The following is a 24,454-nucleotide window of genomic DNA, read 5'->3' as shown; positions in this document are numbered from 1 at the left end:
GGTTCGACGGATTGCCGGTATCATCAAACGGCAACGGCGAGAACACGTTGCTGTGCAATAGCTGCTTGGAGGAGTTACCTGCGACTCTAAGAGCAAAGCGCTTAGGCACCTTTCCCGCGACCGAATCTTAGTTCTTTATATCGTTCTCTATTTTGGCGTGTAGCCGTCACTAACATGCTTACCGTGATCCGACTTCTCGCCGCCACTGTAGTAGATAGGTGTTATACTTGAATGAGGTACCCGCAACTGTGGTATGTACGAAGGCATTTATGGATATTTAAATAAACTTAAAGTCCATGTTTGGTTTATCTTTATTAGTATTTTATTGTTTTTAATTTAAATTAATCATAACTTTAATACGGTTGTTCGTTTCATTTTTTTCAGAATTTCTGTTGTATTTCAATATTTATTTTTTCCTGGAGATGACCGCGCACACACACGCAAGGGAAAAGGAGCAGCGAAAATGTGCAAAGGGAGCTCCCGAAAGGACAATTATTAAACACACGCTGAAATAAATGCTTGCTAAGAAACGTTTCCTTTCGTCTCCCTCGTCCTCGCAAATCAAAAGAAAAACGGCTCGCATGCAATTTTAGTGTTCCAATGACTCGCACTTTCCCTGAACGCTTACCAGTTATTCTCTCAACTTCACACTCCTGATCCTGACTGATGACTGTATCTGAATTCCGGCTACTGAATGACGTTTACTGACTACAGATGCTCCCGCGCGGGAAGCAACGAAGCAATCGCGCAAAATGGTGTTCTGGATTTGCTCATGAACATTTTCGACCGCTCGGAACTTAGAAAGTGTTCCATGCAGTTTGGCGTTATTGTTGTGTTCTACTGTTCAATTAGTGGTTGGCTTTATTATAGTTTTCCATGATTCTTCAAATGACATTCACTCCCTATGCTTTTGTTGTTGTGTTTGAGTAGTTCAGTGTGTGGGTGTGTAATCTGTATGTGTGAGTTTGTTTTTCTGCTAATCTGTTGTAGGTATTTTCTTTTTTATTGTTGTTGTTCTTGTTGTGTGCGTAATCTTAAGTATGGATAAGCTTATTGACGATCAGTGGCGCGCAGCTTCTCTTCGACAGCTTCCCGTGATGCTTCAGAGAGATCGGTAGCCTGAATGTACTTCTGGACGCCAACGAGCGACTTCTTCAGAGCATCGAAGGAGCTGGAGTACAACATCTTCTTCTTAACCTGTAATGAGAAAAACGAAACATAAGATATTAGTATTGTGGTTGGGCGGTAGGGGCGCTTCGAGCGCAGCTGGAAATCCATTCACAAGAAGAGGTCTAGCGATGTCTTCTCCCATTAGGGGAGGAGGAAAGATTGATGTGGAGATAGTTGCTGGCGAACACGACGCTAGTACGCTTTCAGCAGAGTGAGGCCGATGACATACTGACGCGCTAAGCACTCGTAAAACAAAATATCAGCAAGAGGAATTCTTTTGCCTTGGACGCGTTCGCGCACATACACGCGTCAGTATGTTATCGGCCTGATACTCTGGTTGTCAACACACTTGGCGAGCCACTATCCGGGATACGAGTAGTCGTCGAGTAGCTTGATGATATCATTGAGGTAATGAGCCAGAAACAATATCAGTAACATCGACAGTCTGTTCAAGCTGCAAATCGAGATCAAGACGAGCATACTATGACGCCCTCCATTGGAAGCGAGGAGGCAGAGGTAGGTTTGCGGAACAAAGCCTTTTAGGGAAGGACGATGATGGCGCAAGAGTTGATTTCGCCTCGAGCGTCATAGAGGGCCGGACTGCGACGCGCTCCAAACGGGATCAGTACAAAAGGCCGAATCACAAAAGGCCGAAAATGTTCTAGCATACCACAAAAGGCCGAAAACCCAGAAGGCCGAACCACAAAAGGCCGAATGATACAAAAGGCCGAATCTCAAAAGGCCGAATAACACAAAAGGCCGGATCATTACAAAAGTTTCAATCTTTCAATTAAGAGAACTTGGAATCTTCACAAATTTGCGTTTACTTTTATTATACTGCCCCATTAAGAAAAACTTGTCCACGTGTTTTGCAACTACAGTGAACGTTCGCTAGTTGGGTTTTTTCTAGTTGGGGCGCTTTTTAGTTGGGGGTTCGCTAATTGGGGCGAAACCCAATTAAAAAGCAGCTAAACGTCAGAATGTGATGTCAAAAACGCGTTGACGTTTTGTTTCCGTGTTTGGCGGGATCGATATTTTCTGGCGCGTAAAATTTTCCTTTGTTCAAAGCAAAAAGTAAACAACATTGACGCTTGTCAAAACGCCCCAATTAACGAACGGCATTCGCTAGTTGGGGTGAGGTCGTGCCCCAATTAGCGAACGATCACTGTACTAGCAGCGATCTAATCAATCTTATTCAGTTGAGGTATTTAACGTCAGTTCAACGTCGAAGCTCTATTTTTAATTGTAAGAAGTTGCATGAAGGTGTTTACAGAGTCAATTTGATTCCTTATATATTGCATAATAGATCAATCTTCATTGCAGTAATTAAAGCATGAACACACGTATAAATATTATCACTTTAAAGTAACGGAGTAATCCAAGAGCTCTCTTTTTTCTTCCTTTGCTGGCGTAGTAATCATTATCAGTAGTATTGGGAAAAGTTAAATTCCCAAATCTAATGCAAGAGCCCGAGTTAAATTCCACCGGATTCATGGCTCACAGAATCGAATTTCCGATTTGCATCAATGTAGGAGTTGTGCGCTTCATGATGCTTGGTTGTGCATTGTGCTAATGATGCGCACTACTCATGATCTAATTGCGACATCAGAAGCTAAACGAAATAGCCTTTTTCAATTATTATGCTTTTGACCAAAAGCTGTATAACTTGCGGTAACGCGCTTCTCAATGCATATCATTTTCTCCCAATTTAAGAGAAACTTACTTCACAAGACTTCACTGAGAAATCACAAAATAATTCGAATATTCTAAATTATATTAAGTATTTGAATAAAAAAAGTCTGAATAAAATCAACAGACCAACAAAGTGGACCGGAGCGAGCGCGCGCTCCGGTCCACTTTGATGGTCTGCCTATTCGGCCTTTAATAGTTTCGGCCTTTTGTGATTTCAGCCTTTTGTGGTTTCGGCCTTTTGTGCATTCGGCCTTTTTTGCTTTCGGCCTTTTGTGATTCGGCCATTCGTGATTCGGCCTTTTGTGATTCGGCCTTTCGTAGTACACCTCGACGTTTGTTCGTTACGGATAGCGGTGCAGCCCAATCGATTAAAGCTGAGGTAAGAGCAATGGTGCATCCAATATACCTCATTTTATTGCAAGTGGAGTTCAAGCGGACAAAGTTTCGGAGGAAGAGGATCTTACCTTCGCGGAACGGTTGCAGTGCTGTGCAGAAGCTGAACGGGCTTCTGTAAGGCTTAGAAGCATGCCTTCTTAGCACGCAGTTAGCTTGGTTCAAGTTACCACACGCGGACTCCAAAAAGGTCCTAGGTTGGAAAGGTTGGTTGGTCAATATGCCCAGTAAACAGGCCGTCGAAGGTCCTCGTGTTTCACTCGACATTTTTGACCGAATGATCTGTTAGGACAAACGACTTTTTTGGGCGTATCAGTTCGCGATTGAACGTGTTTCGTATCGGACGCGGTACGGGTGTTTTGTTCTGTTTTGTGCGGTCGGTAAGTAAATCAATTAGTTAGCGATTGATCTTGTGTCAGAGTTCGCGTCCGATCGTGTTTAGTCAAGAAAGCAGAACGATCGGGCGCGTTCATAGGAATAAATTGTGCTTATTCTGTGTCTCGTATAAGGTGAGGCGTTTCGATTGCAGTAACAATTGTCGATACCTCCGAGACGCAGAACAAGCATAGATATTTTTTTGCTTTTGCGGGTGAGTATATTAATTAGCAAGTGAAAGTTTAGTTCGCCAGACGAGCAAGGTGGTCTAGATACCACTGCGTCTGCTTTAAAAGCAGGAGGCCGTATGTTCAATCTCAGACTTGTTCTTACTAAAAAATGTGGGCTGCACTTCATCGCTACGTACGATTTTATCTCGGTCTCTATAGTAGCAACAATAACTACACACTAAACAACCCCTTCCTTTCCCAATTGACTGTAAGGACTCAGCCGGCGTCGTTATCGGTCTACATGCTGTGAGCTACTGAAACGTGTGCTTCGAGAATAGGTGATGAATCCCAATTCTAAACTTCTATTCACTTGGATCGTAGTGCAATTTACACCAGTTCTGATCAGCCACGGAGTAGCAACCATTGACACATTCACATGTACAGTCAGTCTAAGCTAAGCTAAGCAAATGACATTTGTTACCAAACCATTTTCGACCTTATAACCGTTTCGGCCAAACGACGAAAAGGGCCGTTTTGCCACCAGTCTTCGGCAGATACCATTTGGGCGAAGGATGCAAGGCAGAAAGTTCTTTGGCAGAATATGTCGTTAGGCCCAACAAACCATTAAGCTAAAACACAACTGGTAATTTTGTCGAACGGCCAAAAAGTCATATAGTTGAAATGGTCGTTTAGCAGAAAGAAGCAATTGGCTGCAAATTTTATTTGGCAGGAATAAACATAGGTCGAAAAATGAAAATATCGTTCAGCAGAACTGGTCGTATGGCCAAATAGATCATGTGACAAAAAAGGCAAAAGTCGTATGACCCGTTGAACCAAACGGCATTTCTGGCTGCATAACCTATTCGACCAAACGATCTGTTAGGTCAAACGGCTTTTTTGGTCGTATATCGCCTTCAGCCCAACCGTTGTCGACCAAGCAAACGTTTTCAGCCAAATGTTATTCGCCTAGATGAATTTTGCCTAAACGTGTTATACGGCCTGGCATACGACCAATCGACTGACTATCGGCCAACAACCCTTCCCATCTTTGAACAGTTTCCCAAGGTCAAACACAAAAAAAAATCCGTACAAATTCAGAACAGTTTTCTGTGAGACTTGAAAATTCAACCTAGAAATTTTGAAGTGTTTTATTGGAAATTCCGGAAAATTCACCGTGGAAATTTCGGAGAATGTTACATAGAAATAAAAATATCCTGTGCAAATTCCAAATAATTTCATATAGATATTCTGAAGGATTATGCTTGTGGATCCACAACAGACTGCGTGGTTGGCAACATGCAGCGCCATCCATGAACCGAATGGAATGTTGGGTGGGCATTAAACAAATTTGAAATGATTTTCCCCGGACGTTAAGATGGCAGCCCCATCCTGATGGATAGGGACCTTATGCCAACAACCTACTGCTCCCGAAACTTAACAAACCGTTCGATAAACCAACGAAGAAAGATCGAGAACTGATATAACGGCGACGACTTTAGACATAAAATTGAAGGAGATTGAAGCAGCTATTCGAAGCATAAAATCCATCTAAGCTCCCGGGCCGATCGCATTTCAGCAGAGATACTCTGACCTTATGCTATTTGCGCAAATGTTGCATCAATTATTCTGCAATAGGGAAACTGTTCCGATCTCCATCTCACTGTACATATATCCATCTCATCGCTAAACAAAGAAATACGGGACCAAATTCGTCGCTTCTTTTTGTCAACATGCGTGGTCACTGCTGAAAAAAATCACAAAAATAATAAACAAACCAAATTCCTTTCCATTGCTTTGTTTTTTATGGGATTGAAATAGGAGCTATGAGATGAAGTGGCAAACCATTCCCCTATCTGGGAAACCGCAACTTTTCCGGCTGACTGGACTGCAGAGTGTCTTAGTGAAGGTCCCAAAAAACGAGGCTGTGTGCGACAATTGGCGATGCATCATATTACTGTGCGTTGTTCTCAAAGTTCTGTGCAAAGTAATCCTAAATCGGATACAGGAGAAAATAGACTCTCCGACGACAGCAGGCAGGATTCCACCCACAAGATCATGTGTGGACCATATTGTCACGCTCCGATACTGGGGGGATACTCTTCATAAACCATGGAGGATTTGCTTCGGAATCCTTTGAAGATTTAATTCGGAATTTCCGTATCCTTCGACGATCCGAATCCCTCTGACTATTTGTTTTGGAATCCCTCGACGAATTGCTAAGGAATCATTCGACGATTTGCTTCGGAGCTTCTTGACGATTTACTTCCGGTATCCCTTGACTATCCCTTCGGAATCGCTGGAGGTATCTTTTCGGAATCCTTGGAGGATCAATTCGGAGTCCCTCGACGATTTTCTTCGGGATTTCTCGGCAGATTGCTTCTGAATCCTTCGACGATTGGCTTCTACATACTTGGAACACTGCCTACAAAATCCCTGGGACAATCACGTTGGAATTCCTGGAGGATTTCCAATAGAATCTCTGGAACATTCCCGTCGGAATTTTTAGAATATTCCCGTCGGAATCCTTTGATGATTCCACACCCCGGGAGGATTTGGAATCTCTGGTATACTCCCTTCAGCATCCTGGAGAGTTCCCTTCGGTATGCTTGGAGGATTTCCGTCGAAATCTATGGAGACTCCCGTCGGACTCCCCGGAACAAAAATATCCACTGCCTACCGGTGGGAGCCTAATGGCGATCCGTCACATATTGTCCTTTAAGTGTGCGGGACAAAGCCGAGCGCTACTACACTTAGACGCAATAGCCATGCGCTATCAATTTGAGACGTTGTAGAAATCATCGGCTGGTAAACAAACACACTTCGATACTGTGGGCTACAACAGAAAGTACGTGCTTGAGAAAAGAGAATGTGGATAAGTATCTTCTTATTGGCATTACGTTCCCCCCTCGAATTGCCGCCTCGCAGTGTTAATTAAGCACTTCCACAGTTATAATTTCAATTCGAAAATTGCCTAGACCGGGAATCGAACCAGCCACCCTCAGCATGGTCTTGCTTTATAGTCGCGCATCTGACCGCTAGGCTAAAGAGGGCCCCAAGTGGATAAGTGTTATTGATCCACAATTGCCTTACCTGGTTGGACCGTAAGATAACTTAATGAGGTGGTAGAATGTTTGAGAATTTTTTGAAAGAAGCTCATAATAGAGAAAATAGTTGAGGGGACTATAGAGCAAACCATACACATCCCCCCTCCCCCTTGGCTTAGTGTTCTTCAGTAGAGATTACACAGAAATTGCAAGTATTTATCAACCGATGTCTACGTTTTATCATTCGGGCCTGATGGCCTCGCAATTGGATCTCAAATGCTGAGCTGGTAGGTCGGCCACACATTACAACAAGCGCTGGACTAGAATCCAGCAGGACATCGCAGCGGAGGCAGACCCAGAGGCTGGTGGCGGCGTAGACTCAACAAGGAAATAAAGGAAGTCGACAGGAATTTGACCTGGGCCCAGCTCAAGGCTAAAGCGAGCAGCCGCCCAGGATAGAGATTTTTTACGTTGGCCCTATGTACCCCTATGGGGTGCTCAGGATACATGAGTGAGAGCAATAATGAAACTATCGACAACAATCAAGTAACTTTTGATTTACAATCAAAAACTTATTTTCGGTTTTTCATTATTTTAATCTATTCCAAATAACTTTTGTTCCAGTTATTGCCTTTCTCGTAAAATAAAGTTGTACCAAAAGGCTATATGATTGTTTTAAAATACGTTTTAAATACGATAAATAAGATCTTTTACGAGAGTAATATCACTAATCACTTACCTTAGCGGTATCTGGACACCAGGACATCAGGAACAGTTTCTGCTTCTTGGAACTTTCCGAGGTACCTTGGCACTGGTGCATGTACTCGAAATCGAACAGTCCATATCTGAAAAAATCAATTTGTTTAGCAAATGGGGATGGCTTCATGTACTTTCAAACGAAGATGATCCATACCGGCACTCGCCCGGTCCACCCTTCTGGATGTCATCGAGGAATTGGTCGTATTCGGCGTTGCGGTCACCGATCACCTCCACGTCGATCTGTTTCTCGTCGCGGATGTAGAATATGACATAGCGGTGTTTTTTGTCTTTTTTGATTTCCTCGTATGTCGTTTTGCAAACATCTGACACGGTCACTCCTGAGGCCTGTGGAGGTTGTGGAAAGAAACAAGGTGAGAAAACAAGTCCGATTAGAGAACATGTCGATTACGTGCGCCGGGGGGATTAATTATAGTGGTATTGTTGTTGTCTTTGCTCCTCCTGCTGAATTTTACTCTGTTGGTGCTGCTGCGCCCGAAGTGCGTTTCCCCGCGTTGGGCTATAAATATCGATGTGGAAGAAGCCGTTCGCTGCTTTCCACAACCACTCAAGCGTGTTTCACGGCTTTATAAATGTCAGCGCGTGTGGAGGAAAATACTGCTCTGATTTTAGAACGGGCGAGAAAGTGCAGTTTTTTTACGATCAAATGATTTTGTAATAGCGTGGAGATAACTATCGGCATAGATTTAAATTATATTTAATGGATGTCTAAATCTGCAAATCTTTAGTTTTTTGGCATTCAGACTTCTAGTTCTCGTTCTTTTGTAATATGCCAAATGTCAATTTCTAGTTTTGTTAATTTTTTTAAATAAAATTATCAAACTTTATCAAAATCTCTTCCAAATATTACTGTTTGTACAGTCAATTACATAAAACAAAAATGTATGGAACTGAGATTACCAAATATCAACGGTATCCAAAAGTTTTCAATTTTGGTAACTGACCAACGTCTGTTAGCGAAAAATGACGCGAGGGACATCCAAAACAACTAAAGCTAAGCGCCATCGTCACCGCTATCAATCTGCATTTCATTGGCGTCACTGACTATAGGTAGATGCATGTGGACTGTAGAGATGTTGCTTCGCATACATAAATCAAGTAGGTACACACAGTCGAGTGGGGGCGTCTAGCTTGAAGCATACTCACCGCACCGACCATCCATCCGACGAAACGAAATAGGAATGCACTCACGTTGTACTTGCGTGCTTTCCATTGGCAGCCAAACCGGGTGGTGCCATTTAGTGAACGAAACACGTGTTTCCGTTCGTTCTTTCGTTCGCATGGGACTAGTTTAACCTCAAACTTGAAAATCCAACGATGTTGTTGGTGCGTTGGACGAAGATGCGGCGGAATCGATTCGATGTCGGGCTTCAAGACCAACAGGGTCTGCGGCTCTGCTTTTTATCAGAGTATTTAATTAGGAACCATCCAACTGAAGAACTGGAGATTTATTAGGCACGTTACGCTCAATTTGAGACTAGCTGCTTCACTAATGACCAAATTGGTTAGCGGTGCAATGTACTGTCGATGCAGTATTGGTGCTTGTACTATATGACCAAAGTGGAAAAGCGAAATGAAGAAACGCAAAAAATCCTATCAGAAACTCAAGGCTACCTGCGAATCGAAAAGTGTAGGCATAAGAATGAGAGATGGATATATGGACATGGGGTGACTGGGAGGTTAAATTAGAGCTTCAACGAACATCTGGACATAGGTACCTAATAGATTATCAATTATGCCGCTTTTAAGCAGTTTACTAAGACTAGGTTTGCAGCGCTTTGTAGAACGGATGATAAAGTGTTTTACTCCCAGAAGCAACTGTAACAATTGAACCGTTTGTTTGAGAAACTGCATATGTAACATTTTTGGCCAAAATGAGATTTTTATATATTCTGAATCCTCGTCCAAAACTACGTATTCTGGCAAAAAATACGAAAAAAAAAATTTTGTTCAGGAATGTATGGAAAATTTCTCGTTTGTTTGAGAAACTACATATGTCCACGTACTTTGAAGAGCAATTGAGAAGTACTGCTTACATTTTTTGCACTGAAAATGCCCCAGGGTGTTGATTTTTGCCAAAAACTATTGATCTGTATCGAAGAAATCGAAAGATTCGGTGCAAATTTGTTCAAAAACAGTTTTTTGTTGTTTTCTCGAAATAGTGTAAAATGGACTTATGCAGTTTCTCAAACAAATGATTCAATTTCAGCCAGATACGTCAAGCCTAAGTGGGTGCTCGAAAAGCATGAAGTTTGAATTCGGATTTCTTTGGACTTTACTAATTTAAAGTAATTTCTTCAAAGAAACTTTCCAGACATTTGTTTGGAAATTTCTTCGAGAATTCCTTCAGAAATTCCTTAAGAAAATCATTTGAGGATTCCTTTACGAGTTCCTTCAGAAATTATTTTAGCAATTTCCTCGCAAATATTTTAACAAATTCCTTTGAAAGCTCCCTCAAATGATCCTTTAAAAAATTTTAATGCCGCTCCTGTTTGTGTTCGCTTGAACCTAGCAGCCAAAGTACCGATGCAATAAATGTCAAATCGATGCTGATGATGGAACCAAACTTGCACTACAACATGATGGACAATAAGCGACCAAGTTAAATTTGGCAAAAAAAAAAAATAATAATGGCTACATTGGGATTTTTTTAGGAATTAATTTAGAAATTGTCTTACGAAAACTTAATGCTTCTGGATCTTCCTTACGAATTTCTTTGAAAAGTTTAGTAAATTTCTTAAGAAGTTTATTTGGAAATTATTTTTGGAACTCCTAAAAGAGATTATTCCAGAGATTTCTTTGGAAATTTTTCCAGAAATTGTTTAAAAATTCCTTCGGACATTCCTTGAGAATTTCTTTCAATGATTATTCAAAAATTTATTCGTAATATAATTTTTGAATTCTTTCTAGAATACATTTTCAGATATTTTTTCTGGAATGCGACTGAGTAATAAATATTGAAGGGTAAATATTTTTGTAATATCAACTTCATTAACGAGTTCTAAAAGTTTTGAATGTAATTTGACGAACATTTTTGTTTTCCCGGTACATGTCCTGAATTCCCGGTTTTTCCCGGTGACTTCAATTTTCCGTTTTTTCCGCTTTTCCCGGTTCGGTGGCCACTCTGCATTTAGAAACTCCTTTCCAAATTTCTGCTGGAAAATCCATTCGGAATTCTTTCGGAAATCCTTCACAAATTCCATTTTTTTTTCGAAAATCTCTTCTTTAGAAATTTCCTACATAAAGTTCTCCTTTAGGAATTTCTTACATAATTCTTCGGAAATTCCTTTTGCAATTCCTGCTCTGAACTGATCTTAGAAATTCCGCCAGGAATAATTTAGAAAATTATGCAAATAATTCCTAGAATATACTCCTTCAGTGATTCCTTTGAAAATTGACCCCGAAATGTTTTCGCAAGGTTCCTCCGGGAATTGCTTTGAAAAATCTTTAATTCCTGAAGAACTTTCGAGGAAATTCTCAAATCAATTTTCAAGAAATCCCTAAAATTGATTTCATGAATAAATTCTTAGATTTCTCTAGGTATTGAATCAGGGAATGTAAAACAACAACATTGTCCTCTCTTGAAAATGTTGGGACACACTCAACTCGCAACAAGCGTGTGTCACAAACTGCCACAGAATAGGACAATAATCGCCTGCCACGCATTTCGAGAAGTAGTCGGTTTTCGATGATATTTTTGGTTAAATAAGTATCAGTTATCGATGTTTAGATATAAACAGAACCATATGTTGAAATAATTGAAATAATAAAAAAATAGAAAACTTATCAGTACATGATTATTATTCAAAAACAAATAGAAATGTTAATTACTTTTGTTGCCATGTAGAAAACATCTAAATTCCCTCAATTTCGCTTGCTCAAAAAGTATTCGTCTACAGTATACCCCCGCTGATCCGACAAATGTATGGCCGGATTATCAGGGTTTCTCTCGTTAATCCGACTGTCAAATCCATACAAATGAACCAAAACAAAATCACAGCAGAAATCTGAAAACTGACAGCATAATGTGTTTAAATGGGTGTTGAGTTGATACTTTTTAATCTGGAAAATTCCGAATTAGCGAGATCCGGACTAACGAGTCGTCGGACTAGCGAGGTCCGGATAAGCGGGGGGATACTGTATTTAAAAAATAGGACGTGAAACACGAGTATAACAGTTTTATTCGCTTGTAGTGACAGTAGCACACTCTAGTGGTGTCTAGCAACATTTTTTCAATACTCAATGAAAAAATAAAACAATGTTATTGTTTTGATTGATCTTGGCGCGGAAAATAAAGGCACCATGGGTTTGAAAGAAAACTCATCCTAGGTCTGCATAATTAGTGCAAGTTGACTTACGAGAGTGGGTAGACCCCATTCGATCATTCAATCGGCGATTGATCGCAACAGCGCCACAAAAACCTTCCAAAACAAATAACAGAGTGGTTGTCCGCGAGGATAAACTGATCACGATTAGCGATTTATTATGCGGAAAGTTAGAAAAAAAAATCTCATAACGAGTGCACTCATGTAGGCAAGTGAGTTAGAGAGAAGAGGTGCTATATAGGAGATATGAATAAATACAAACAAAAACACCTGAAAAAGGTATGGGTATAATGGGCAAGTATCACGGGAAAAAGTTCAAGTGAGCCAGAAAATTATCAAAAACGGCTCGATTTCACCAAAAAAATATCGCTGGAAGAAGGAGTACTTTCGGAATCATGTAATATTACCTGAAGAAAGCAAGTACAGAATATTTGGATCAAATGGCCGATGTATGATATGGCGAAAAATGAATACTGAGGTACAGCCGCAGAACCTCATTTCAGCAGTAAAGCATGGTGGGGGCTCCGTCATGATCTGGGAGGTGCATGAGCGCAACCCGTGTGGGAAAATGTCATATTATTGAAGGAATTATGGATCACAAAATGTTCATCCGCATTTTGAAGGAAAATGTGAACGCCAGAGCTCAGAAATTAGGCTTACAGGGAGCATACATCTTTCCGCATGATAATTACCCCGAGCACACAGCTCGAAATACTAAACTGTAGCTACTCTATAATACCCCAATCAACTCAAAACTTAAAAACAACTCCATGCCCAGATATGAAACCAATTGAGCACCATTGAAAAGTGCTGGACGACAAAATTTGTAAAAGCCACATTACCAACAGCAACAAATTTAAATTAGCATTGAAAGAAGGGTGGGAGAAAAACCCGTCCCCCGTCACGGCTAATTTGGTCAGTTCCATGCCACAAAGTCTACAAGCCGTTATGCAATGTACACACCAGTCAAGCAGTTTGACGCACATTGACTACGCCCCCACGAAAACCCTTCGGTTGCTGCTTTGTTGGAACGTAAGTGAAGTTGTTCGAACAACCATTTGACAGTTGGCGGCTCGGTTGGAAAAATTTAAAACGGTTTGATTTTGGTTTGAGTTGTCGGGGGCGGAGTCAAGGTTCGCCGAACATGTTTAAGCATTTGTAGCGAAGTTGCACAAACCCCCATAAATTTTTTGATGGTTGGTACTCAAGTTGGCACATCGGTCGTTCGTGTGTGATATTGTTGGTCGAATAAATTGATTGTTCTTGCCGTTGTTGTTTAAACTTGATGGAATAAACGAAAGGTGGAGTCAATGTTGGTCAAACTGCTTGACCGTGTGTACGTTCCATCACAGATGCACAGGGGAATCCAACTTAATAATGAATTCCATTCTACAACTATTGTTTCCATTTGAAAAGTGCTCCCAACCTGTATGGACGAATACTTTTTGAGCCCATATTTAATGAATTGTTATGTTTTGTTACACTTGTTTCTGTTATCATTTTGTTTTTCTATTCGATTTTCAATAATAAAGATGAATTGATTAATCTGCTGCACAATGTAATCGATAGATTTTTTTTCTGAGCTTACTAGATTCTATCTTTGACATTTTCTTGAAAACACACAGCTAGACGAATACTTTTTGGACTCACTGTATAAAAGTTATTGCAGTTTACAATAATTCTCGCGTGATTTTTGAAAACGTCGTAAGTCCAAATGAGAGACTCTCTTTTATTACGCTCTCTTTAGCTAATATCTGGGCTAGTTTAAAATTTGTTGCAATATTTTCACCTCAGCACACTAGACAACACTATTTTCTTCAAATCGGTGCTGGAAAATCCAATGTAAATGTTAGTATGGCTTTGTAATAATCGAAAGAGAAAGTAAACAAAGAGAGCCTCTCTTTTGGACTTACGACGTTTTCAAAAATCACGCGAGAATTTACCTCTCCATATTTGTTGCAGATAAAATGGAACGCAACGTTGTCTTTATCCTCTGCAGATGAGGACAAAGAGTTATCGCTATTTTCTTTTGTTGCTTGTTTTTTGCATTTTTCAGCGACAATTACATTCCTTGGTATTGATTGCTTCGGAAATTTTTCAGGAGTGGCAAAACGTTTTTTACCCATAGATCTGAGCAACGATCCATAAATGTTCAACACATTTTCAATTGTATGATTTGATTGATACATTTATTCAAAGTTATGGATCATTTTTATCTTTTGAGAGAGTTTCACTCATGATATATTGATCACCGGGCTAACTATCGTAAACAGTGTGTAGATTAATGTTTAAAGTAAATAATGCCTTTGTAAATGATCCAGGAATTCATTCGAAAGCATCTTCAAATATTATCAAAAAAGTTGATTTTTTTGGAACGATTTTAGCGTTATATAATATAATTTAACGATAAATCTAGGAACTTCATTTAAATGGGAGTAATTGATCTTGACCTTGAGTTATGGAATGGCAATTGTGCTTTCAATTCCAACTATTGTGGTCAACAAATTTACCTAGCAGAACGAATAGATTCTATTCGTTCTGCTATGTACTGCCCATGATCGCACATTTGTAACATTTGCATTTTGGTTGATTTTGTAAATCGTTTGTCAATCAAATTTGCTTTTTACGAAATGAACAAAAATGTAAGTGTTACAAATATGCGATCATGGGCAGTGTACCCCTTGACTTTTTGGAAACCAGTAGGACATAATGTTATTTCGGCCTTTATTACCTTACCATAAATTGTACCAGTAATTCCTTCAAAAGCTTTTTTAGAAATTTTCTCGGGAATCCCTTCAAGAATTCACTAGGAAATCCTTAAGAAATCCCATCGAAAATTAATAATAATTTCTTTCTGGAATTCCTTTGAAAACAATTTCTAAGAAGAAAATTCTAAATGTATTTCAGAAGGGAATATTGAAAGAATTTCAGGATGAATTTCTGAAGAAATTACCGGAGAACTTTTATAAGATTTGATTTGGCGTAATTTTCCACTGAATAATGAATTTCTGAAGGAATATCCGACAGAAGAGAAATGTCCAATAGAGAAGGAACATCTGATAGAAAACTTCCAAATGAATTTCTGAAGGAATTTCCGGCAGATTTTATAAAGGAATCACAATTAGGAATTTTCTAAATTATTTCTATTTGAATTTCCCGAAGGTATTCCAAAACAAATATTTGAAGAAACATTTCTGGAGTAATTTTTAATGACATTTTCGACGGAGAACCTGAAGGGATTTTTGAAAGAATTTCTAAAAGATTCCCGAAGACATTATTGTTGAAATTTCCAATGAAATTCTTTGCGGTAATATTCAAATTCGGGGAAAACTATTTTCTTTGGTGGGGGTCACGTTTAACTCCGCCAGTATTCAAGCCTACCAGAAACAAAATCTATACTTCTTCTGCACTTTAAGGAGAATGCATATTTAACGACCGAAAACCGAATGGGCTGCTTCTTCTTCAGTTGTGAGGCAAGTTGTTTGACAGCTTGTCAGTTACTCATTGTCATATGGCATACTTACTTGATACTTGATGGGCTACAGCTCTTCGATGAACCTACGCCGAATGGAGTATCCTTCTCCACTGGACTCGATCCTGGGCCAATCGCTTCTAGTCGCCCTGAGCATTGTCCTACGGCATATTCCCCTCAATTTTATGGCTGTGAACCATCCACCGATTCGTTTAACTTTTAGTTGAAATTTGACATTTCGATGTAACCCATTTGAGTATTGACAAATTGATAGTTATTTGGAACAAAATGGATTTGGCGCCAATTTCCTCGCAACCAAAGTTTAACTATCGAACTGTCAAATTTGACCATGCTCCAGAGCAGGGTTATTTTTAACCACAGAGAAATAACCATCGAACTGTCAAATTTTAACGAATCGGTGGATGATTCACAGCAAAACAGGGACAGACAGTTTGAAGTTTGGCTAGCGTCGTTTGACATAAAAAGGATAAGTTTGCATCATCATTGGCGATTAAAGGTTGCAAGAAGAAGAAGTATCAGGTGTGAATCACAAAATAAAATTTGAAATCGAAAAATTGCGTTTATTATGCAGTGAGGGGAAAGTCCAGCCCCGTACTGCTAATCGTTTTTAATTAAATTGCTCCTAAAATTTTTGAGAATAGTTTAAAAAAAAACTTCTCGTATGTTTCTCCGTGCATTTTATTTTTTTTTTTTCAAATATTATCCTTCGACTTTTTCTTCATCATGCAACCTTTATTCGCCAATAATGATAAATTTATGAGGATGATGATGATCGCTGCGATGACAAACGACACAAGACAAACGTCAAATAGATTGCACCTTACCAGAACATGTAAAATTGTGGCGGCTATCGAAATTAATTTATTGACTTTCTACGGTGATAATTTCGGCTGATTTTGATGATAGCTATATTGTGGCGGCTATAACCGCACGTAAAATGCTAGATAAATGACGAAAACAGAACAATATAGCTTATGTTATCGAAATTAAAATTTGCACAATCGAAAAATCATTTTGCGATACATAATTAAATACCCGCGCGTAATGTAATCGGTGCAATATGAACGGAGCTTCAAACTTCAAGAACAGCACTAGCGCCACACAAACAAACGGTGGCTTCAAGAACTAGTGCTTGTTTCACGGGGTTGATATTCCCCATTTATTCTTGCATTAAAACGCGTACTTCCAAGTTACAACTCCTCATTTAAACCTTAGACCAAACGATATGAAAACAATACTCCTGGCCTCTCGCAATAAAGATCCTGATTAAGAAACGGAGGATGAGTGCAGCAAAGCACCAACAAAATGATGATCCGGAGGTGAGCAATGGCATTTTTGAACAAGCCCCAGCATTGATCCCAATATAACCTGGCTAGTGCAAAACGCCAAACCTAGTAAACCGTTTCCGAAGAACACCCCGTGAAAGGTGAAAATCAAATGCGGTGGAGCAGCGATTGAAGATGCGACACATACTAGTGAATGGCTCATTTTGCGCATAATTTGCCTATCTGGAGTAGCCGAGAAAATCACCATCTTTGGCAATAACAAGAGCGCGATTCATCTGCTGAACGAGAAGTTGGATTCTCACCAGCAAGTAAGCACATAGGTCATAGACATCCGTCACCAACCAAAGCGATTACTGTTCCAAGTTCAAAAACAATAGATGTACAATTGGAATTAAAAGGGTTCTTGGTTCAGAAGAAGAACATTTTCCATGTAAATTCGAAAGAAAATTTTACTGTGAACCTAAAAAATTTGACGCTTTGATCTGGATGAAACTTTTGCCACACAGAATTTGATTCTGTTCCATCGCTTTTTTGTTTCCTGTTCGGCTTCTGAAGCCTACTTAACGGTCTTGAACATGTATAAAATTAGAAAATAGGATAATTACAGTATTTACCAACGTAACATCGGAGTGACAGGAAAACAAACTTTCTAATAGTTTATCGCTTGTAAATAAACATTTGGTCGATAGCTAAGAAAACCTTGTTAGTTTGAAACAAGCGTACGATTGTCTGCCGTATAATGTTTATTCGCTCCTATTTTCTAAATTCAGCTCTATCCAAAGCAAGACTCCACATTCGCATGCAGTGCCCGTTTGGCGCGTTTTGTCCCAAAAATAAGTTCTAAAATTAGAGAAGCTTGACTGCCGCCGACACCAGTATGCGTACAACTTTACAAGCCATGTTTACCTCTACCATTAACGGAACCGCCATCCGACCGGGTGCGATCCATTTCGTTTGTGGTCCGATTTCCCACAATGGCCATATGCCGTGATGAAATTCGCCAACACGATGGATGCTTGCGTCACCACAGGAACCGGCAAACGGACAATGTGTCAAAGCGAGTGATAAATTATCCGCGCGCCAAACTGCTTGTTCTTCCTAAAAAAGTTACATCTTGAAATGAATGAACCCGATCCCATGTCAATGAGATAACCTTTACATCCGTTCATATTGTTGTCCGAACTCAGCTTCATCCGAAATCGGGTTACGAGCCCTACTGGCGCCTACTGCGTACCAATTGAACCGAAGAAGAATCGCTTACTGCGTCTCTCGTCTGATCACAAAATCCCAATCACATGACTTTAGATGCAAGATTCAGCGAAAGGAAATCGAAGGTCAATACCATAAACAGTCATCCAAGACGGGGTGCGATTCAGCAAACTGGTTCCTCATCACACGGCACCAACAATAATACCTATAACAGAGTTCGTTCCTCGTGCTGATATCAGAACGAACGCTCAGCCAAATTTAGCCAAGTGTGACTATCTTCGCAACGATTTTGTGGATCGTTGCGAAACCTGATGATGAGTAACGGTGAAGCAACGAGAAAATTGCCCAAGGCATGAATGAGTCAATTTGCTGCGCACGCTATCAATAACGGCGGATAGTGAGGTTCTTAATCAGAGCTACCAGGTTTACCTGCAGTGATTCATTGGCCCCATCGATAGCGGCAGGTGAGTTCAACGGCGGATAGATCGGACCCACACTCCTAAACAACAGCTCGCTCGCGCGCAATATAATCATTACCGTAAAAGTAGTCGTCCAGGTTGCTAAAAAAACCGACAGATCTACCAACACCTTGTTAGTGCCGCTTGCTGCACGATATTTTCAATAACAACGTAACGCGAGCCACATTCCGGTTCGGTCGGTAACATTTCCAAATTTGGAAGGGTGAACAACAGCCAGCTCACGCAAGTTTCAATATTGGTGGCATTGCATTGTGGACCTTTTATCGCCTCCATAACATGTCCCATTAATCAGGCGAGGGATTAAATTGTCGATTGTGAGTTTTGTTATTTTTTATTATGATTTATTGCGTCTGTTACAAACGTGTTGTCGAATGCATTCATGAATGAATTTGTTGAATTGCTGTTGTTGACTGACAATCAGACTGGTCCATAAGTAAGTTTTTTTTGTGATTTTTCATGCACTTAACATTCGATTCCAACATATTGTGAATCCGACTACTCTTGTCGATATCCCATATATTGTAGCCAGCAGTTCGGAAATCCGACCACTTGTCTCAATGATTTCGATGGGATGAAACAAAAGTGTTGGAACAAAAAATATATTTGTTCAGTATATTTCAAAATAGTGTAAAACTAAGTAAGAGTGTTTAGTTGTATTTGTTTGTATTTTCTGAGCAGTGTAAGCATAGAGCTTAGTCAATTAGGAAGCATAAAGTTAAGTAATTTTTTTTTTGTAATTGAAGCTATAAGACAAAACTTTGAAAAGGGGAAAATTCGACATTGAACATCATGAACAAGAAAAGGTTTAATCAAATAAATTAAAACTTTTAGATTGTACCATCGAATTCATAGTTTATTTCGATGAACCTGTCTCTTTTTTCCACACACATAATTCATGCGACTTGCACTAGTAGTTACTACCTAGTCGTAGTTAGTTGGTCTTTGAACTTGTGCGCATGTGGCATTGCTGTATTGGTGGGTGATCGAGCTGTGAGTTCTGTGCAAAATCAGGACGTTTGTCTGCGTGGCCGCCTCTCTCTGTCGGATCCGGATTTTATGGTAAGGAGTCAAAAGGATGGGCTGGACACGCTGCAGCTCTTGCTGAAGCGACAACAGTCGAAAACTGAGGGCAATGAGGGTGTGGCGAAATGACCTTGCCGCCCTGCGTCTGCTGCCCCGACAGATGAGTCATCATCGTTAGCAGACAATATTGAGATTACACCCAGAGGTGAGAACGACACTTGCAGATGAACAACAACAGTCTAGATTAATCACATTTGAGTAATTAATGTTAATGATCGCAATATTTGAATTGCTTTTGAAATTCGGTTACTTCTAAAACAGCGTCTGTTTTCTACAAGTTTTTGTCGTGTTCATTTTGATGACATGTTATAAAAATGAAAAAAAAAAGAACTAGAGATTTTGATCAAAACAAAAGTAAATATGACCTTTAAGGACATGTCTCTTGGAATCCAAAACTAAATGCATACGCGTTTTCAAGGGCACCACATTCAAAACGGAAGCCACGCACAACTTTCATTTTTATTATCCCAGCGTTGCTGCGTCGCAGCAATAATAAATATGACAGTTGTGCGTGGCTTCTGTTTTGAATGGGGTGCCCTTGAAAACGCGAGTGCATTTAGTTTTGGATTTCAAGAAACTTGACCTTAAAGTTTTGCTGGATGAGGAAGAATTCCTATTAAGAAAGGCTAATCTACTGGCCTATGTGACACCTAATTCTCGAGCGGCAAGTTTATACTGTGAAGTTCTGTTGTAATTAGGGTGGTTGGTATTGGTCATTTTTGTCAAATACCGGTGTTCGGTATTTGATGGAGTCAATGCCGGTAATACCGGTAGAATACCGGTTTTTGTGAAAATTTTAGCTAGTAAAAGAAAAACTTTTGATTTGGACTTCTGGATGAAAAACAATATTTGTTGACGAACCGTCATTTTTCGTCAGTTTTTATCTCTGGTTTTTTTTTACTAAAGTTTTCAAGTTTATTTTGTAATAGTGTTTTTTAAATAATTATAAAGAAGCGATAGTATGTGACAGAGGAGGAAACGTGTAAAAAATCCCAAACCATTTCAAATGGGTTTCCTGTGGATATTTGTCTGTTGAAGAAGGTTCGGACTTTTTCTTGAATAAGAGTCCACGAAGTTCCGGGGTGAATCCGAAAATTTTGACTCAACATGAAAATGGATCGGCGTTTGACACAGCCGGTGTGCCCGTTCCTGAAGGGATCAAACCTTCAAATGGATCTCCAAGACGCATCAAATCCGGAACCATACCAGCAGACGTGCAGCTTTACATGTCCTGGCCCATTGGGGTATTGTGCCGCTGGATTTTTGATGCTCTACATGACGTTCAATGGAACGGAAACATGTCTATGCTCAGGATATCCATGGGAAGTAAGTTGATCCAATTCCATTGGTACAGCAGGAAAAGAGTAAGTACTAGTCAAGCAAAGTGAGTACCTCTTCATCACTATTATTTTATCTGAATAATTTTTGTGCTAACGAGTTAAACGCGAACCTACATATATGTACTAAAGTAGCATCTTGTCGAAGCAATTGGGGTTTCGAATTTTCATAATGAACAAAAATCTTCTCCATATCAATGTATTTAAATAGCTCACTGCAGTTAAGGTTTAATAGAGAACAAAATCATTTGTTGATCAAAATCATTATCATATCAGGGGGGAAGGGGAATTTAATTTCTTTTTGCTCTTTTTTCGTTTCAGAGAGCGAGCAAAGGCGCTTAAACCTAGGCTATTAGCCAGGGCAAGGCTAATACCTTCGCCCCATCCGAGGAAAATCATCGGCAAGGATAATGGAGTGACATAAATTTCTTAGCACAGTCACTCCCAACGTATTTCCACAAATTTTCTATCATTTGCTTATAATGATACTCCTAAACCACATACCCACCATCCAATTCCTTGACATCTATGAGGGCGTCGGTGAGTCGCTGGCCTCTCGTTAAATAGATGTCATATCATCATTTCCTTCCCTTTCCTAGTAACGGAGAAGATGGGCGTGGCCGGCAATGATAGCTTTCATGTTTTATCATTTTGGACCCCCAATTGGATTTCCATTGAATCCCAAATGGAAATCCATAAGCAATTGGGGTAAGAAAGGTAAAGAATATACATGACAACTATCAGTATGCAATCTACGAAATACTCCGTTACAACGCAACGCAACGCAAAAACAATATTTGTTGACAAATTTCAAATGTTGAAATCATAGCTTGTCGAGCTGAGCAAAGCGAAACTTAAGTAGACAATACATACTGAGCGACTCATCTCCTAATCCCAACCCCGTGGCAAGAGATGCTTATCAGCGTAGCGAACATCTTCATGAATATGTCCATCATACATTTTGAAAAGTACTTCTCCCGAATCGTGTCAAGTCGAGTCGAGTCAAGTACGAGACACTGAAGACGGCCTTACTGTTGAGGTCGAAATACGTATCTGTCAAGATACAATTAAGTGGTGGAATTCAATGGGATGGTATAAACTCGTCTTATGACAAGTGAAGACATTCCACTAAAAAGCTCAAAATAATTTTCTTATCAATTTTTTTAAGCTTAGTACTTATATACAAACTTGAGTTTGCATTTCCTTTGTAGCCGTACAGCTAACGGCAGGTTTATCCGATACGCCAGAATTTTCCATTGCTCGAATAAATTTGGGGTGGGAAATGCCAAACAATTTAAGGTCGCAATAAAATTTGATTAGAGAACGGGCTAGTTAACACTAGGATACATCCGCTAAAAAAACTAACACAGATTCATTCGTGTAGAAAAAGGTGTAACTAAATCTTCAATTGGCTTTATCTCTGTGATTTTTTAATCGATTCTCTCAGTTTTCCATCAATCTTTTAGTCGTCGCTTCTGGTTTATTGACATTACAAAATATTATGTTTTAAAGTTAAAATTTTCGCCAGAGCTGCGAGATAGAAGAAACGAATAAAATAAACAGATTATCCCACCTATTGGTGGTGATGCTTTCTTCGTTCATTATAATATGTAACGAGAAAAGATCATTAGGGAGGTCTAAACAGCACAAAAAGCAATTAATGGCTTAGAGTTGAAAATGTATATACGGTACGTTGTTCCGGACACATGTTCGTGATTGTAAAATAGACTTCTAAAAAATTTGATAATTTTCAATTCTTCCTCTATAAACATCCAAAATTCATTCCAGCGGCAGTCAAAACTTGGACATGTCAGAAATCGTGTCATTACTGTTTCTTGTACATATTTGTTTGTGGACTGATACTATGACAATAACGTTGACAAAAATCGAAAATAACATTTTATTAAGTTAAATTGTGCAAAAAGTAATCAATCAAAAGCCTGAATGCGTTTTTTTATAATTACAAATAAAAGTAAAAAAATGAAAAATTTAAGTTAATATATAATTTTCTAAATTCATATATTATTTCCAAAATCTATTCAAAATCCACAGTACTTTCAAAATATAGAGAATGCATATAACACTATTTTGAGTGCCTATTCACTGAATAGTATTCAGTTGCATAGTTGATTATTTATGGCAAGTTACGAGCTTTAATCTGAATAGACTTTCATTACATTTTAGAAAACCAAGTTTGGCCTATGCAATCAGCATCAAACAAGTCACTGTTGGAATAATATTTCAAGGTATTAAGCTTTTAACAACTGCAAATCAACAAGAATAATTTATAACATTTTTGTAAAAATTTAAGATTATTTACGCATTTTTTGAGTAAAAACTAAATTTTGTCCATAACTTCGGAGCCCATAGTTCGATCTGGACAATTTTCAATAGGAATGAGTGAAACTTGTTGCGAGCAAATCGGTGAACGATAAGGGCCAAAAAAATGAGTAATATTTCATTAGATGATTTTTCTGTAAATAAAATGTATTTTGGCCATAACTTCCGAGGTCATAGTGTGAACTGACTAATTTCAAATAGGAAACAACGGGACTGGATTCTGTGTTGAATGCATTTTTAACCTCCGAACCCATAGTGCAATATGAATCGATTGGTATATAGCACTATGGGTCTCCGGGCTTTTTATAAAAAGTTTGCTTTAGGAGCGAACATATAGTCTTTACGTATACTTTGTATACGAGAGAGACAAAAATCCAGTTTTGGTGATATACTCATATGGTATTTCCGCAAATGATTTCTAGTCATCTGATATACATATTGATGATCCGATTTTTTCAAATCACGCTTTTATCACGTCTTCAACCCGATATTTTACCTCCCATTTTTTCAGCTTTTCATACTTGAAAATAAAGCTGCAAACAACTCTAATGCCCAAGATCGCCTTTAGACGGGGTATTTTGATTATTATTGATCAGATTTTAAAAAGTTATTTGAAAATAAATTAAAAGTTATTTGAAAATAAATAAAATGTGTGACCCCTTCTTGGTATATGTTTGTCTTTAAAGTAGTTCTTTTTGTTGTGGGCTCTTTAATGGACGTAGTTATTGAGCATTAAACACTTTTTGTGACCCCTTTTTGGTTCAGTAATATCCCGATTTTTTCAATCCTAGTAAATTTTGGGGGGATGAAATAGAAAAAGGCAAAATACGTGAAAGGAACCCGTAATTTCTTGTCGAAGAGGCTTACAAAATTCTTGACAGATTCTCTGTAATGATCCATAATAAACCACAGACGGTGAAAGTTATTTCATGAAAATTATTGTTGTTTGCGGTATTATTTGAAAACAATAGAAACGACAGAAAAAAATTATAAAATTTTGTGGTGATAAAATCGGGTCGAAAACGTGGTAAAATCGAGGTCGACAAAATCAGGGTAGACAAAATCGGAGAATGACAAAATCGGGTCAATACTGTATATGTTCGCATTCGGTGCTAGTTATTGTCATGGGTTCGAAGTAATCTACGAACTTCGTAGAGTCAGGGCCTGCTGATTAACCTCCGTGATGGAGCCATTAATCAAAAAATAACAAGTTGTGCAACCTCATCTGAGTGAATGTATGCATTCCAAGTAGCTTTAGTTATTTCCATGGAACTAGGAACT

The 24,454-nt window shown here is 39.1% G+C and overlaps 1 protein-coding gene across 3 annotated transcripts in view; it reads right to left on the bottom strand.

Moving 5' to 3' along the window:
- Nucleotides 1–299: 299 nt before the first annotated feature.
- LOC134223443 (cofilin/actin-depolymerizing factor homolog) overlaps nt 300–24,454 on the bottom strand; it is a 49,781-nt gene continuing 25,626 nt past the window's right edge. For all 3 annotated transcript variants that reach the window (XM_062702588.1, XM_062702589.1, XM_062702590.1), the window contains exons 3-5: nt 7,758–7,948; nt 7,584–7,689; nt 300–1,197 (exon numbers count right to left, since the gene is read on the bottom strand). In XM_062702588.1, the coding sequence (XP_062558572.1) occupies nt 1,051–1,197; nt 7,584–7,689; nt 7,758–7,948 (444 nt within the window). In that variant the 3' untranslated portion in view covers nt 300–1,050. The remainder of the gene's footprint in view (nt 1,198–7,583; nt 7,690–7,757; nt 7,949–24,454) is intronic.

This window comes from Armigeres subalbatus, chromosome 3 (genome assembly GCF_024139115.2).
Source record: "Armigeres subalbatus isolate Guangzhou_Male chromosome 3, GZ_Asu_2, whole genome shotgun sequence".
NCBI lineage: Eukaryota > Metazoa > Arthropoda > Insecta > Diptera > Culicidae > Armigeres > Armigeres subalbatus.
The sequence above is the reverse complement of the archived record's forward strand: the minus strand, read 5'-3'. Positions and strand labels throughout refer to the sequence as shown.